The sequence below is a fragment of the Scyliorhinus canicula genome, chromosome 3 (assembly GCF_902713615.1).
Source record: "Scyliorhinus canicula chromosome 3, sScyCan1.1, whole genome shotgun sequence".
NCBI lineage: Eukaryota > Metazoa > Chordata > Chondrichthyes > Carcharhiniformes > Scyliorhinidae > Scyliorhinus > Scyliorhinus canicula.
The window spans coordinates 19994594-20009635 of NC_052148.1; the positions used below are offsets into that span (position 1 = coordinate 19994594).

Below are 15042 nucleotides of genomic sequence, written 5' to 3' on the forward strand. Positions count from 1 at the left end.
TCCAACAGACCTCTCAAGGCAGCGGAAGCGCAATTCCAAGAGGTTGATGCATCACACTTGTGGTGATCCAACCACTGTAGATATGTGTACTTGCAGTAGGGGGATGTATGACAGTACCTGTATTACAGGTTTCTCCGGTAAGCCCCTGCCGGCTAGCTCCGCCCACAGGGAGCTGTATAAATATTCGTAAGTTTCACTGAGATGCCATTCTACAGCTGCCGCCGGAGGAATAGCATCTCACTGTAATAAAGCCTCTCTTGTACATCAGTCGAGTCTTTGTGTACAATTGTTAGCGCCACAATTTATTACAGTGAGATTTTCCTTACACCATGGACATCAGGATTAAACCTGACCGCTTGCAGCTGAATCCGCAGTCGCCCCACTCCAGTAAAGACTTTGTTCACTGGCTTGCAGTTTCGAGGCCTACATCTCTTCAGCGGACCCTCCACCTTCGGAGGCTCAGAAACGACAGCTTCTTTACTCAAGACTCAGCTCCAGCGTGTTTCTGCTAATTCGAGACGCGCCTACCTACGCCCGGGCAATGGAACTGCTCAAAGAGAACTACGCACAGTCGACGAACACCCTGTTTGTGAGACATCTACTCTCTACTCGCGTCCAACAGCCGGGTGAGTCGATTGAGGACGTTTGGAGGGCCCTTATACCTCTAGTACGAGACTGCAACTGCCAGGCCCTCACTGCCACAGAACATTCTGATTTACTCATGCGGGATGCCTTTATTACGGGCATTGCATCGGACCCCATCCGGCAACGACTGCTGGAAGGGGCCGCTCTCGATCTCGCGGCTACAAAGACTCTGGCGCTATCAATGACGGCCGCCTCCCTTAATGCGCGATCCTACCCCGCTGGCCACTCGGCCCACCCGTCCTGCCCCTCGTGGACCCCACAACCGGCCCACCCGTCCTACCCCTCGTGGACCCCGCTACCGCCCCCCCCCCAGCAGCCGCCCCCGCGCACTACACCTGCGCTTCTCGCCGCACCACGCACCCTGGGGGTCCCCACTGCTACATCTGCGGTCAGCAGAAGCATCCCCGCCAGCACTGCCCAGCCCGCACCGCGACCTGCAAAGCTTGTGGCAAGGAAGGCCACTTTGCAGCGGTGTGCCAGTCCCGACCGGTTGCCGCTATCGCGCCCGTAACCCCCCCTCGCCTCAGCCGATCGCGATCGCACAATGGGCCCTGCCGTCCGCTGCCCCCGACCCCACGTGCGATTAGTGGGTGCCACCATCTTTCGCCACCCTCGCCATGTGCGCATCATGGGCGCCGCCATCTTCACCCTTCTGCCTCCATGTGCATTCCATGGGCGCCGCCATCTTGTCCCGCCCCCACAATATGCGCTCCATGGGCGCCGCCATCTTGTCCCGCCCCCACAATGTGCGCTCCATGGGCGCCGCCATCTTGTCCGCCGCCATCTTCTTCCTCACAGGTACTCCGGACGCCGCCATCTTGTCCTCCCCTTGTTAGTGCCACAACACTAAGACAAATTGGGTGACACTGTGAGCCTTGCTATACGGGGCTCTGCTGTGGTCTCTGGGTGCCGCACCAGCATCATCAGCGAAGACCTCAGGAGATATCCTTAGTCCCTTACAAGCCATCCCTGCAGCTTGGAGTGACCCTCAGAAATGCCAGGGATTTGCGACTGCCCACAGATGCAACTATCATCAACGCTCCCTGGAAAACGTGCACACCCGTGCATGAACCGCACCCGGTGGTCCCTCACCAACTTCACATTGATGGAGTGGAACACCTTCCTGTTCATGAAGGGGACTCCCCACAATCTCAAAGTCAAGGAATGGGATGAATCTTCAGCAGGCTGGGCTCAAAGTTTGGGAGAACAGGGTGAAGAGGCACTGGGGTCGCTCTTCTGCAGGGACTCTAAAGCCTAGCAGTCAGCATCTATTGGCCAAGGCAGACATAACCAAGCAGTTGACCACGCCCATTCGGAATCAGTGACAACCCTCCTGTCAGAACAGCAATGGTATAGAGCCTCCGGGAGGCTAATGGCAAATCTAAGTGGAATAAGCAGGACCCAGTCCTCTTCTGGAAAAGGGAGGACACCTGAGCTGCAAGTGAACAGTTGCCGTCGGCCAAGTTCTGGGAATGGCTATATCCGGGTCCGGAAGGCCAATGGGTCAGGGGAGATAATGATGGTGAGCTGCTGTGATATCATCCTGACTCGCCTACTTTTATCCCTTGCAGGAGCCCGATCGATGTCGGGATGGAGCCACTGGAGCTGGACTTCCTACTAATCACTGCACTGGAGGAGTGCAGACTCCAGCAGCAACATGCAGCAGCTCAGAGGAAAGATCCTGCAGAACAGGAACAGGGATGCACAGGGCGGGAGCTGGAGCCGGAGGCCGCACCAACCTTGCAGGGGGCACAATGGTGCTGAAGGAGACCAAGGTCCACAAAACTTGTGTGACCTTCGTGGAGCTGTCCAAGGGCATGTCCCGTCACAAACTCCACCAGATGAAGGAGACGGTGTGGCATCTGTACCATGCCCTTTTGGACTTGGCACCACGTGGTGGTGGAAGATACACACTCGCTGTGGCCATCCAGATCACGACAGTCCTCAATGCCTGCCCTACGGGGTCCTTTCTTCTCGAATCCCTACAATGCAGAATATCCTTCATCAGCTTTTGTGGATCATTTCAGTGGAACTGTACACTCCCGGTTTCTCCTGCAAACTCCCAGTTTCTCCTGCAATGTCAGGGTCTGCTGTGCCATCCACAATCTGGCTCTGTAGCGGGGCGAGGACGCTCCTGAGGATGACCTGGATGAGTGGCACAAATCCTCGGAGGCGGAGGATGTGCAGGAAGGTGTTATGTTATGCTGTTTGATTCACATAAGTTGCTACTGACCATAGACGACGTTGAAAGTCACGCCAGTCCTTGAAGTAAGTTGAAAGGATTTATTCAGTGACAACAATTAGATAAATGATTTTGACACTCTGCTGATCTAACTCAGTGATAATGACTAACTGTAAAACTGGGATCTAGGCCACATGTGGTGACCCAGAATAAGATCTAAACTATTCTGGTGCCAATCGTACAGTCCCTGCTAGGAGTGAGAGTGAGGGTCTAGTGTGTGTCTGGTTTTATAATGAGTTGTGTGGTGCCCTCTCGTGGCCGTGCCACAGCCGGGTGTTCTGATTAACCCCTTAGTTTCATGTCAGTCTACATATCAATACAGAAGGTGTCAAGGAAGAGCCCACTGAGGATTTGCATGGGAACCCTCACCTCCCATTTCATGAAGGAAGACTAGTTCACTGTCCTAAAGCGTGACCCCACCCGCCTCAGGACATCCTGACCCCTCTGCATTCATTGGATGAAGGTGGCCGAGATACTGTTCATCAGGGTGCTGGGGCTGGGGAGTTTTTCAGTGCCTGCTAGCCATTCAATGCAGCAGGGCACTGACGGCTTCAGTGAGGAATGGCCTGTGATGCTCCTCAGCTATTGCTTGTGGCTGACTCCTATCTGTTTGCATGGCTCCCTGGCGCATCTCTGAGTGAGGGTCTCAGGAACATTCCTTCATCCCTCATCTCTTCACGGGGATTCGGGGTGAGGTTCGAGAGTTCACTGATTCATGCCTGAGTCCTATCACCATGAAGTAAACACTTGCACTGAGAGGGCCTAACTGAGTTGCAGAGATGGAGACCCGGTGAGAACCGCGGCATGCCTCGGGGGGAAGGGGGTTAACGATTCTGAGGTGTTAAGGTGATCAGCAACAATAATATTTAATTCAGTGACATATCCAAATGTTACAAGTGACAATGTCCCCCAATAACTGGTGCTCCTACATTCCTTAGCCTTGTGAACCCTCCCACTACATCTAGGTGTGTTCCCCTACACACATCAGAGGTGGAGGCCACCTGCTGTCTTCCAGGCCCTGTTGCCAGAGATGCCCTTGGCGTGTCCTCTGGAGGACCGAGACTGAGAGGATCCTGGCCTACATTCACGTGGCTCTGGTGTTGCAGCGTCACCCTGTTCATCCCACTGTGCCTGAGTTGCGTCGCTCTCAGGAGGGCGGGATTCAGATTGGCTGGTCACTCCCAGGGTCTCCTAGGTGGAAGGCTCTGGGGATATGCTCATGCGGATCCTCTTCCCTCAAGGTGCTCGTGGAGCCCTGGGTTACTCCATGGGATGGAAGACAGCAGGAGTGAGCTCCAGAACCCTCAATGCTGTCAGTACTCGAGGCCTGCCATGGTCTAAAACATATAGTTGAAGCTCTCAGCCATGGTTTCAGGGACTGAGTCATGCTTTGGAGTTCTCTTGTCATGGATCTGACCTCTTGCGCCAGGCTTTCCACTGCAGACGCCAACCTTGCAGTTTTTGCCTGGGCACCACACATCGCCAACAACGTCACCTGGCACAGGGCTGTGGGACTCCTCCATTCAACCTTCCATTCACAGGAATGTCGCTGACACCCCCTCGAGATATTTCGGCTCTGTCTTTTCATCTTAAGGTACTGAGGGATGAACATGTCCAGAGGCGCGGTACCTGGCTGGGGCACAGTCCGATTGTTGTGGCATTCCTGTCTCCGCCTGATGTGCATCAGAAGCATCAGATGTGGTGCTCACCAGATGGTGACCCAGGAGTGCCAGAGGATGTGAGGGAGCTTGTGGGAGGTGGGGCCCTCCGATGTTGCAGCATGTGGGATCGAGGGTAACATTCCGAGGGGTGACGGCATTGTGGGGTTCAGAGAGGAGACAGGTAGCATTTACCCTGGCGGAATGGAATAGGTTATTAATCTTCTTGCGGCTTTGCATCCCCGCCATCTTGCGCAGGCTCCTGGAACTCCCACCTCTGCCACCCGGCTCCCAGGCAGGATTTATTATCTTGCTGGAGCGTTTCTTGCCAGCCGAGAGTGTATTGTTGCCTGTCTCTCTGCCACAGTATCTAGCATACGGGTGAGAGCCGCCTCTGTGAATCGAGGTTTCCTCACTGCCATCCTCCTGGCTTGAATGAGAGCAAGTGCTGTGGAGCCATTTAAAGTGTTCAGATGACCCCCCCGGTGCAGGTGGATCAGATGCTTCGCGCCTCAGGTGGGGAACAATTTTTTGCATTTTTTCACATATTTTTCAAATGGGGAACAATTTTTCCTTGCTCCCTGGAGATCGCGCACCAGATTGTACCGATTTTCACGCCGAAAATGACAGTCATTTTCATTTGGAAAATTCCGCCCTCTGACTTTATGAAGGGTTGGGGTATCTTATCAATGGGGGAATCAAAAATCAAAACACCTTCCTGTTTGCGGATGGGTAGTGAGTGGATTATCCAGGGCTGTTTTGAACTAAACCCCCTCCTGTATGTAACAACGCATTGTCCTATATGGTCAAAATACATACTACACCCCAGCGAGTGACCAGTTCTCCCTCATCCAGTTTTGCTGGGTCTGCCACGTTTTTTGGCCTTCATGAAGAGTTTATAATAAGCCTGACCATACAGTAATCCCTGATTCCTAATCAACTGGTCATAACAACACTTTACATCACAAAGATCATTAAAATTACAGACATGACAATCGGCAGGCAGGAATGTTTCCTTCTAATCGGGTAACACTTCAACAATCAAGGGCATTCAGCCTCTGATCTTCGGGTAAGCATTCTCCAAAGCGGCCTTCAGGACGCACAACAACGCAGAATTGCTGAACAGAAACTGATCGGCAAGTTCCGTACGCATGAGTACGGCCTCAATCGGGGCCTTGGGTACATGTGTCACTACATTTAACCCTCCCACCATCTGGCCTGGGCTTGCGAAATCCTACCAACTGTCCTGGCTTGAGACAATTCACACCTCTTTAACCTGTGATTATCCCTCTCTCCAGTTGCACCATCTGGACCTGTAAAGACTTAATTACCTGCAAAAACTCACATTCAAAGTATCATCTTGCATCATTGGCGTTGTCTATATATGCTGTGTTTGTGTAATCTATCTCTTCACTCACCTGATGAAGGAGCTACGCTCCGAAAGCTAGTGATTCCAAATAAACCTGTTGGACTTTAACATGGTGTTGGAAGACTTCTTACTGTGCCCACCCCAGTCCAGCGCCGGTATCTCCACATCATTAAAATTATGGAATAGGTCAATGGGGCTGTTTAGCACAGGGCTAATTTGCTGGCTTTGAAAGCAGACCAAGGCAGGCCAGCAGCACGGTTCAATTCCCATAACAGCCTCCCCGAACAGGCGCCGGAATGTGGCGACTAGGGGATTTTCACAGTAACTTCATTTGAAGCCTACTTGTGACAATAAGCGATTTTCATTTCATTTCAATAGGGTGGACCTCGGGAAAATGTAACTTCCTGTGGGTGAGTCCAAATCAAGGGGGAATAAATACCATGAACAATAGAATGTTGGAGAGATTTTGTTGTATCGGGAGTGAAGCTGGTTCAAATGGATAGTATGGAGCGTTTAATAGGAGGCTTAATGTTTTCAGAAGGGATTAGAGGTATATAGGGACCAGATTAGAAAGAGAGTGAAATGAGGTCCATGCAGAACATAAACCATTCAGCGGGCCATTTCCGTGCTGTAGATTCTATGAAATACTCTAGGCTTAGTCTCTGTCAGTATTGAACGCTCTGAAAGCTGGAAGCCTCTTCCATCACCAAGCTCTGCGATTGCACTTTCTGTCGTCTGTGTCATACATACCATTTTCTGTCGGTAGAGAACCTCCAGGATGTTGCTGAGCAGTTCGACACAAGCCTCCTCCTCGTCTCTCCTCTGAATCAGGCCATTCAATGTGGTCGTCATTACCGGCAACAGGATAGCTCGACATTCTGTGAAAGGGGGTGATGGCAGATCTGGGTTCAAATCCAACACTTTGTAGACCGTACAAATACTACTTTCTAAACATCAATAAAAAAAGGTTTCACTCCAATATCGAGATTCATGGAGTCATAAACTCTATGGCACAGAAGGAGGCCATTCAGCCCACTGAGTGTATGTCGGCTCCCCATGAAGCAACCCAGTGTCCCCAATGCCCTGCAAGTTAATTTCCTTCAAACGTTCATTTAATTTCCTTCTGAAATTGTTGAATGTCTCCACTTCTACCTCCTTTGTGGACAGCACATTACACGTCATTATCACTCACTACATAAAGTAAGTTCTTCCTCACTTTCCCTCTGCATCTCTTGCCAAACATTTTATATCTGTGCCCGTTAGTCCTTGTATAATTATTGCAGCAATATAATATTTTGTGAAATCCAGGGCTAAGCAGCAGGTGTGGTTCCTCATGAAGAATTTAGCTGTTTCAGAATGCAAATTCAGCAATCCGGCTGTAGCTTCCTCTATTTAGGAGGGAGGAGTTATTGGGTTTATAACCAACATTAAACCCTACAGGAGGCCAGTTTAGCTCAGTTGTCTGGGCAGCTGGTACGTGAAGCAGAGCAAGGCCAGCAGCGCGGGTTCAATTCCCATACTTGCTGAAGTTATTCATGAAGGCCCCACCTTCTCAACCTTGCCCCTCGCCTGAGGTGTGGTGACCCTCAGGTTAAATCAGCACCTGTCAGCTCTACCCGTTCAAAGGGGAAAGCAGCCAATGGTCATCTGGACTATGGTCACTGTACTAAAGAGGAAAAAGGACACTGATGAAGTAGTGTTATTGTTTGGTTGTAGCACTGATTTGCATCAAAAACTCAGAATGGACTTCTTTGCCCATAGCGTGGTGAGAATATGGAATCCACCACGTGGAGCAGTTGAGTTGAAGAGTTGAGCAATCCAGATACTTAGACTAATACTCCAGAGAGATAAGTTCAAGTCCCACTCACAGTAACTGGAAAATATAACTGCAATTAAGTAAATAATGCTGGACCATAACAACTCATTAGGAAGCTGTTGGCAACAAAGGTGAACTTCATAGAATCATAGAGTCGTAGAATTTACAGTTCAGAAGGAGGCCATTTGGCCCATCGTCAGCACTGGCCCTTGGAAAGAGCACCCTACTTAAGTCCATTCCTCCACCCTATCCCTGTAACCCGACCTAACCTTTTTTGGACACTAAGGACAATTTAGCATGGCCAATCCACTTAACCTACACATCTTTGGAGTGTGGGAGGAAACCGGAGCACCCGGAGGAAACCCACGCAGACACGGGAAGAATGTGCAAACTCCACTGTCACCCAAGGCCAGAATTGAACCCGGGTCCCTGGAGTTTTGAAGCAGCATTGCTAACCACTATGCCTTTATTTATTTACATATTTACAATTACAGGCTTAGCACAGCCTCTCACGCCGAGTGCAGACCTCGCTGGGAGGATAGATCTGATCAAGGCACCGAGTTGGGCCTGCTTTTATCCCCTGCCTTAACAAGCCTCAGTTGGCTCGCCTCCATCTCCTTCTTAGGGAGCTTGTATTCCACATGTCCCACAGTGAGATCAATGATTCTTTCCCCGCGGTCCTCATGTGGGTTATAACATGGACTAAAACAGCAGAGCTCAGTAATGATGATCATGGGACAACCGGGCGGCCATAAATACCCATCCGGTTTATTAATGTCCTTCAGTGAAGGAAATCAACTGTTCTTACCCTTCTGACCTTCATGTGACTCTAGACTCAGCACTGTGGTCAACCCTTAACTGACCTCTCAACTGCTTTGCAGGCCACACAGTTGAACCAATCTGCCACAGAAACGTCAAATAACAATATCGACAGCACATGGACCCAAGAAGGCAGCTCATCTCTACCTTCTGAAGGGCATTTAGGAATGGACAATAAATGCTGGACTTGCCAGTGATGTCCACATCTCATGATGCCGTACAAGTAATGGGGGGGGGCGATTCTCCAAAAAGGAGCCCAAGTGTTCGCTCCGTTGTGAATGCCGTCGCATTTCACGATGGCACAAAACGGGCACGGGGACGCCCGATTCTGGCCCCCACAGGGTACTCAACATAGTGTCGGAGTTCAGGGGCCGGCCACGCAGGAAAGTAGGCCCGGGAGGGGAAAGGCCGGCCCGCTGATCAGTGGGCCCCGATCGCGGGCCAGACCCCATCAGAGCCCCCCCCCCCCCCCCCGGGACGGAGCCCCCCTCATCCCCCCACAGGCCGCACCCCCCCCCAACTGTTCGCGCAGAGTTCCTGCTGGCAACAATCAGGAATGAACGGCGCTAGTGGGACTCTGTCGTATCTGCGCGGCCGTTCGGAGAATCGGCGGCCCCGCCGATTCCAGCGGCCCGCGGCCAGCGATTCGTGCAGCGGCGTCGGGGCGCGGTTGCGGCGATTCTCCGGCCCGGCGTGGGGCTCGGACAATCACCCCCTTTATATTTGTTAGTTTGGATTGAACAGCATATTTGGCAGCATCTCTCAAAGATCATACAATGTGCTTGCATTTCTACAGCACTGTCGTCACATCAGGACTTTACAGCCAATAAGCTACTCACATGAAGTGTTGTAAAATGGACCAGAAAGCACAAAACGATGTTGGGAGTGATTTTGAGCCTTGGGTGGCCGTGAGCATAAACAACGAGGCGGGCCCAAAGTTACGTGGTTTCCCCTGGGCGCTTGATCAGCACTCCAGGTGTGAACAAGGACAAGGGTATTGAGAAGGCCATTCAGAGAATGGGAAACATTTTTAGTCTTGTGGCTGAGGTAAAGACAGAAATCCAGGCGGAAAGAGAGCAGTAAGCACAGAGAAAGACCAACAAAGTGGCCTTCACTGCCGCGTAAGTAAGTTCTCAGGATGCAGACATCGCTGGCATGACCAAAGTTTACTGCTGATCCCTCGTTGCGCAAGGTGGGATATCCCATCTCTGGTCCCAAAATTCTGAGATGGCGCCGGAGCGAGGCGACGTCTTGCAAGCTGTGCCCAGCTCTAATTCTATCTTTTACTCTCGTTCTATGCTTCTAAAACTTCATTCTAACTCTTTTAAACTCTCTAATACATTCTGTAGTCTCTCGTTCCTTTCCTATGTACGGTATATGTTTTCTGCATAGCATGCGGTGTGGGACAAGAGTCACGCACCGGTCAGCATTCCCTCCTTAATGTGAACCAGTTGGGCTTTTACGCCAATCCAACAGCCTTTTTTCTGGTGTTTTTAACGAGTTGGGATGCATTTAGCTGGATGGATTGGGGAAGCAGGGGTTGTTCTTCTGAGAGAGAAGAAGGTTGAGTGGAGATTTGACAGATGTGTTCAAATCGCAAGACGAAGACAGACTAAATAGAGAGACGTTTCCGCCATTGGCAGAAGGATCAAGATTTAAGGTGATTGGCAAAGCAGCCAGTGTCCACCTGGGGGGACAAAGTAGACAGTAGGTGGTCCCACTCTGGAATGCACTGCCTGACAGTGTGGTAGATGCAGATAAAACCAGGGCTTGCAAATGGAGAGTGGCTCAGCGCCTGAATGGAGAGTAATTGCAGGGTTATGGTAAAGATCAACATAGGCGTCTGCGCATAAGCACTGGTCTCCACAGACGTCATTCAGCTGCGTTCAGTTCCCTGAAAACATTCAAATGGAAATAGGTTTCAATAATATGAAGACACTAATATGAAAAACGTACTCAGCTATTCAGTAATAGAATCCCACTTTGTTATCCAGTATAAGAGAGTAGAAAAGGGAGAGGGCAGAGTGAGACAGAGTCAGAGTGGGTTAGGACAGTGAGATATAGACGGTCCAAGTACTGGTTCCAAAAAACATTATGAAGGCTGGTTTTGCTGACATTGGGTATTAATCTCACAGTGCCAGTGGCAGTAAGTAACATTGAACCCTTTTTTGCCTGTTGTAATCTCTGCAGATTTCAAATAGAGGTGTTTTCAGGGTCTGTAAAACAGGAAACATGACAGGAACACTGGAACGCAAACGCAATTTTAGCTACATTGCTCTTGCAGAGAGCCAGCATGGACTCAATGGGCCAAATGGCCTCCTCCCACGCTGCAACCAGTCGATGATTATTTCCATATTTTATGAACTGAGTTCAAATTCTCAAAATGCCATGGTGGGATTTGAAGTCTTGGGCAGATAGGTAGCAGAACGATTAGCACTGTTGCATCACAGCGCCAGGGTCCCGGATTCGATTCCCAGCTTGGGTCACTGTCTGTGCCGAATCTGCACAGTCTCCCCGTGTCTGCATGGGCTTCCTCCGGGTGCTCCGGAATTCCCGAAGACAGTGCTTGTTAGGTGAATTTTACATTCTGAATTTTCCCTCTGTGTACCCAAACAGGTGCCAGAGTATGGTGACGAGAGGATTTTCACAGTAACTTCATTGCAGTGTTAATGTCAGCCTATTTGTGACACTAGTAAAGATTATTATTGAAGTCACATTCACTGGATCAATAGTCCAGTTAAATTACAGAGATAGGGCGCGATGTGGGCCTAGGTAGGGGCTCTTTCAGAGGGTCGGTGCAGACTCAATGGGTCGAATGGCCTCTTTTTGCACTGTCGAGATTCTATGGAAATAATCTTTACACTAGAAGCTGCCCTCTAACATCCTCAGCCAACATCAAACAAACCATTCAAGTGGTCATTCATAGCAACAGTTTAGGAGGTTGAATTGTATGCAACACAACAGCCATGTTTACTAGCTTAATGACAGCGACTGCACTGAAATGTAATTCATTAACATAGAGTCATACAACCAACCAGCAGAGAAAGAGCCCCCCCCCCCCCCCCCCCCCCACACACAGCCTGTAAATCTTTCCTTTGAAGTATTTCCAATTCCACCATTCTCTGGCAATATATCCCAGAGCACAACATGGTGCAGTGAAAATCACTGGACAATCCAGTGAATGCTCTGGGAACATAATTTCAAACCGTACCGCAGCAGCTGGTGGAATTAAAATTCAATTTATTAATCTGGGTCTGGAATGTAAAGCTTGCCCCGGCAACGGTGACCATGACAACTGTCACCAATTGTTGTCAATGAATCCTGTGACAAATGGAAGGAAATCTGCCACCCTTTTCCGGTGTGGCCGACATGTGACCCGCAGCAATGTGGTTGTGGCTGATCTCTTAAAAAATTCTCTCATGGATCGCTGGAAAATCGTGGCTCATCCCTGACTGCCCTTGAACTGAGTGCAGCAGATTTCCTTCCCTAAAGGACATTAGTGAACCAGATGGGTTTTTACGACAATTGTCTCATCATTAGATGCTGTAATTACAGGCTTTTACCGAATTCAAATTTCTCCATCTGCTTTGCCAGGATTCGAACATGGGTCCCCAGAGCATTACCCTGGGTCTCTGAATCACTAGTCTAGCGACAATACCACTATGCTACTGTCCCCTGCCCAGAAGCGAAGGCATGTTCAAGGGCATTTAAAGATGGCCAAAAATATGTCAGCCTTGCCAGCATTGTTCACAACCGAATAAAGATATAAGCAAAATGACAGACTGCGTGAAAGCAAACTCTCCCCTCATTTCCCCATGGCATTTTTGCCATTTATTTTACATTTAAGATTTCCTGACCCTTGTCCCCAGGAGAAAGAGTTTTTCCTCATCCACTCTCTCAAAATCTCTAATCATTTTTGATATCTCAATTAAATTTCCTCCTAATCTTCTCCTGTGAAGTGTTGGTCTGAAATGTGATGAAGTGCTGCGTTAATAGCCCAGACTGTCAATTCCGAGTCATGTTTTCCGTGCCTTCCAGCGTTTCGACTTTCCCAACTCCTCCCCGTCAAGTGGGGTGACGGAACCATTCCTCTCCTTTAGTCCCTGTGAGATGGTGGCCCTGAATACAGGAAGGTCCAGCTGGCATTTAGACAACAAGACACCGCTTTATGAGTCTCCCTAATTAGAGAAGAAGTCACTCGGCATTCTGTGCAAGTCATGGCAGCGTGCACCCACATGCTAATCACAACCTGAACAGATGTCGCCACCATCACTACAATTTGGAATAAAATCCAAGAAGTGCTGGTGTGTACGAAGAAGGTATGAGCAGGTTCCGGGCTGGAGAATGTCGACTGCACATTAACGCAGCAAAGCAAATTTAATCAGACCACTGATCACATTTTTTTGCGGAGGGAAGGGGCAGCTGTGATTCTCACCATTCTCAGGATCATAGTGGTGAACTTTAATGACCAAACACTGGCAGGGAGAGACATTAAAAATGATAACATTTCTCAAATTTGTCACCGACCCGCCTCCAATCCATCATCTTCTGAGGTTTAACATAGTTGGAACAAGGGACGAGCGACCAGACCACTCCCAGGAGCCAGGGATGTCAGATAAATGTTATAATGAAGCTGGATACTTCCGATGTAAAATGTCTCGCAGGTTTTAACTGTGGTCAGCCAGGATTCCCGGACCTCGGGGAAAGAAGTTACAGCTCAAAGGTCAGCGAGGTCAGCTTCAAGGGAAGGTAAGTGTTTTGACAGCATCCCGTGTGAGCCGGGTGGAGCATGGTGCGTTGCCTTGGCAACTTCCCAAGCAACTGCAGGTGGTGGAGGCCCTGCACCTTTGCCTCACTCCTCCTCACGGTCAAAGGTGAAGCCAGGTGAAGCAGTTCTTTATTGTATTCGCCGCTCATAACCCATCTTCTCTACATTGGGTACGGCAAAGAGGGACTGGATGACCACTTTTCAGAACACCTCCACTCAGTCCGCAAGCATGACTCCGACATGCCCTTTTAATTCCCACCTTGCTCACATGTTCACATATCTGCCCTCGGCCTGTTGCAATGTTCCAGTGAAGCCCAGTGTAGGTGGGTACAATGACACCTCTTCCGATTCGGCACTTTACAGCCTTCTGGACTCACCGTTGTGTTCAACAACTTCAGACCATGAACTCTGACCTCCATTATGATTTCTTTTTTGCCAAGCGCTAGTTTGCATCTTGTTTTCATCTTTTGCTTTCATTCAGATCTGTCCTTCATTCTGCCATTAACACTCACTCTGCACCACTGAATTACCTCTTTACTACAACAGTTACCACCCCCTTTTCCTTTTGATCCTTGACATCCTTGTCATTTAATTTCTAAACTATGCCTGACTGTACTTTTTGTTCGACCTGCCCCTCCCCTACTCTGCCAAAGGGCATAAAACCCATTGCATTTCTCGCTCACCAGTTCCAAAGAAGTCATAGTAACATAGAATCCCTGCAATGCAGAAGGAGGCCATTCAGCCCATAGAGTTTACACCCACCCTCCAAAAGAGAGCCCCACCCAGGCCCACTGACTCGCCCTATCAGCGTAACCCCACCTCACCTTCATATCTTTGGATTGTGGGAGGAAACCGGAGCACCCGGAAACACGGGGAGAACGTGCAAACTCCACACAGACCGACTCAAGGCCGGAATCGAATCCGGGTCACTGGCGCTGTGAGGTAGCGGTGCCAACCACGGTGCCCCCATGCTGCCATAATGGACTTGAAATGTTGGGGGGGGGGGGGGGGATTTTCCAGCCCTGCCCTCCAGCAAGGTGTTCCAGGTCCGCTGATAGCGACTCCCGGCTGCAAGTTCCCCGCTGGTGGAGGGTGCGAACATTGCGAAATCCCGTCGACAGCAGCGAAGCTGGTAAATCCCGCGGCCGTGTCAATGGCAGGCCGCCACCGCAAATCATGCAGCACGGGGTGGGGGGAATCTAAAAGTCCCACACTTTAACTTTGTTTCTGTCTCCACAGATGCTGCTAGACCTGCTGAGCTTTTTCAGCACTTTTTGTTTTTATTTCAGATTGCCAGCATCTGCAGCATTATGCTTTTGTATTATTACTCAGCGTTCCCTCGCTGATGCCAGGGTAAAGGGCATCATGGAGAGGGTGCGAGATTCTTTGGAAGGGGAAAACAGTGAGCCTGAAGTTGCGGTACTAACCACATCAAGACAGTAGACACTGAGATCCTAAAGTCAGATATTCAGGAGAAAGTTAAAAAATAGGACTGGATTAGTCCCAGTGCCTGATGTTAATCACAGTCGATAGAGGAAGAGAGGGAAGCTTTCAAGCATGGCTTGAAGGATGGTGCAGGAGGGAGGGCTTCAGAATTTTGGGGCATTGGGACCAGTTCTGGGATGGAATGCACCTCCTCAAAAGGGACAGATTGCACCTTCAACGGGATTGGGATTAATGTCGTCATGGGGAGAGTTCGTAGTATGGTGTGGTGAGGTCTAAAAC

General features: G+C 49.9%; 2 protein-coding genes across 2 annotated transcripts in view; one reads left to right on the forward strand and one right to left on the reverse strand.

Moving 5' to 3' along the window:
• Positions 1 to 15042, reverse strand: part of LOC119963845 (dedicator of cytokinesis protein 2-like) — a 1353280-nt gene that overhangs the window by 874806 nt on the left and 463432 nt on the right. Inside the window, 1 exon segment of the mRNA XM_038793193.1 lies at positions 6665 to 6792. Coding sequence (XP_038649121.1) covers positions 6665 to 6792 — 128 coding nt within the window.
• Positions 1 to 15042, forward strand: part of LOC119963846 (INSYN2B protein-like) — a 262235-nt gene that overhangs the window by 229925 nt on the left and 17268 nt on the right. The window lies entirely within an intron of this gene.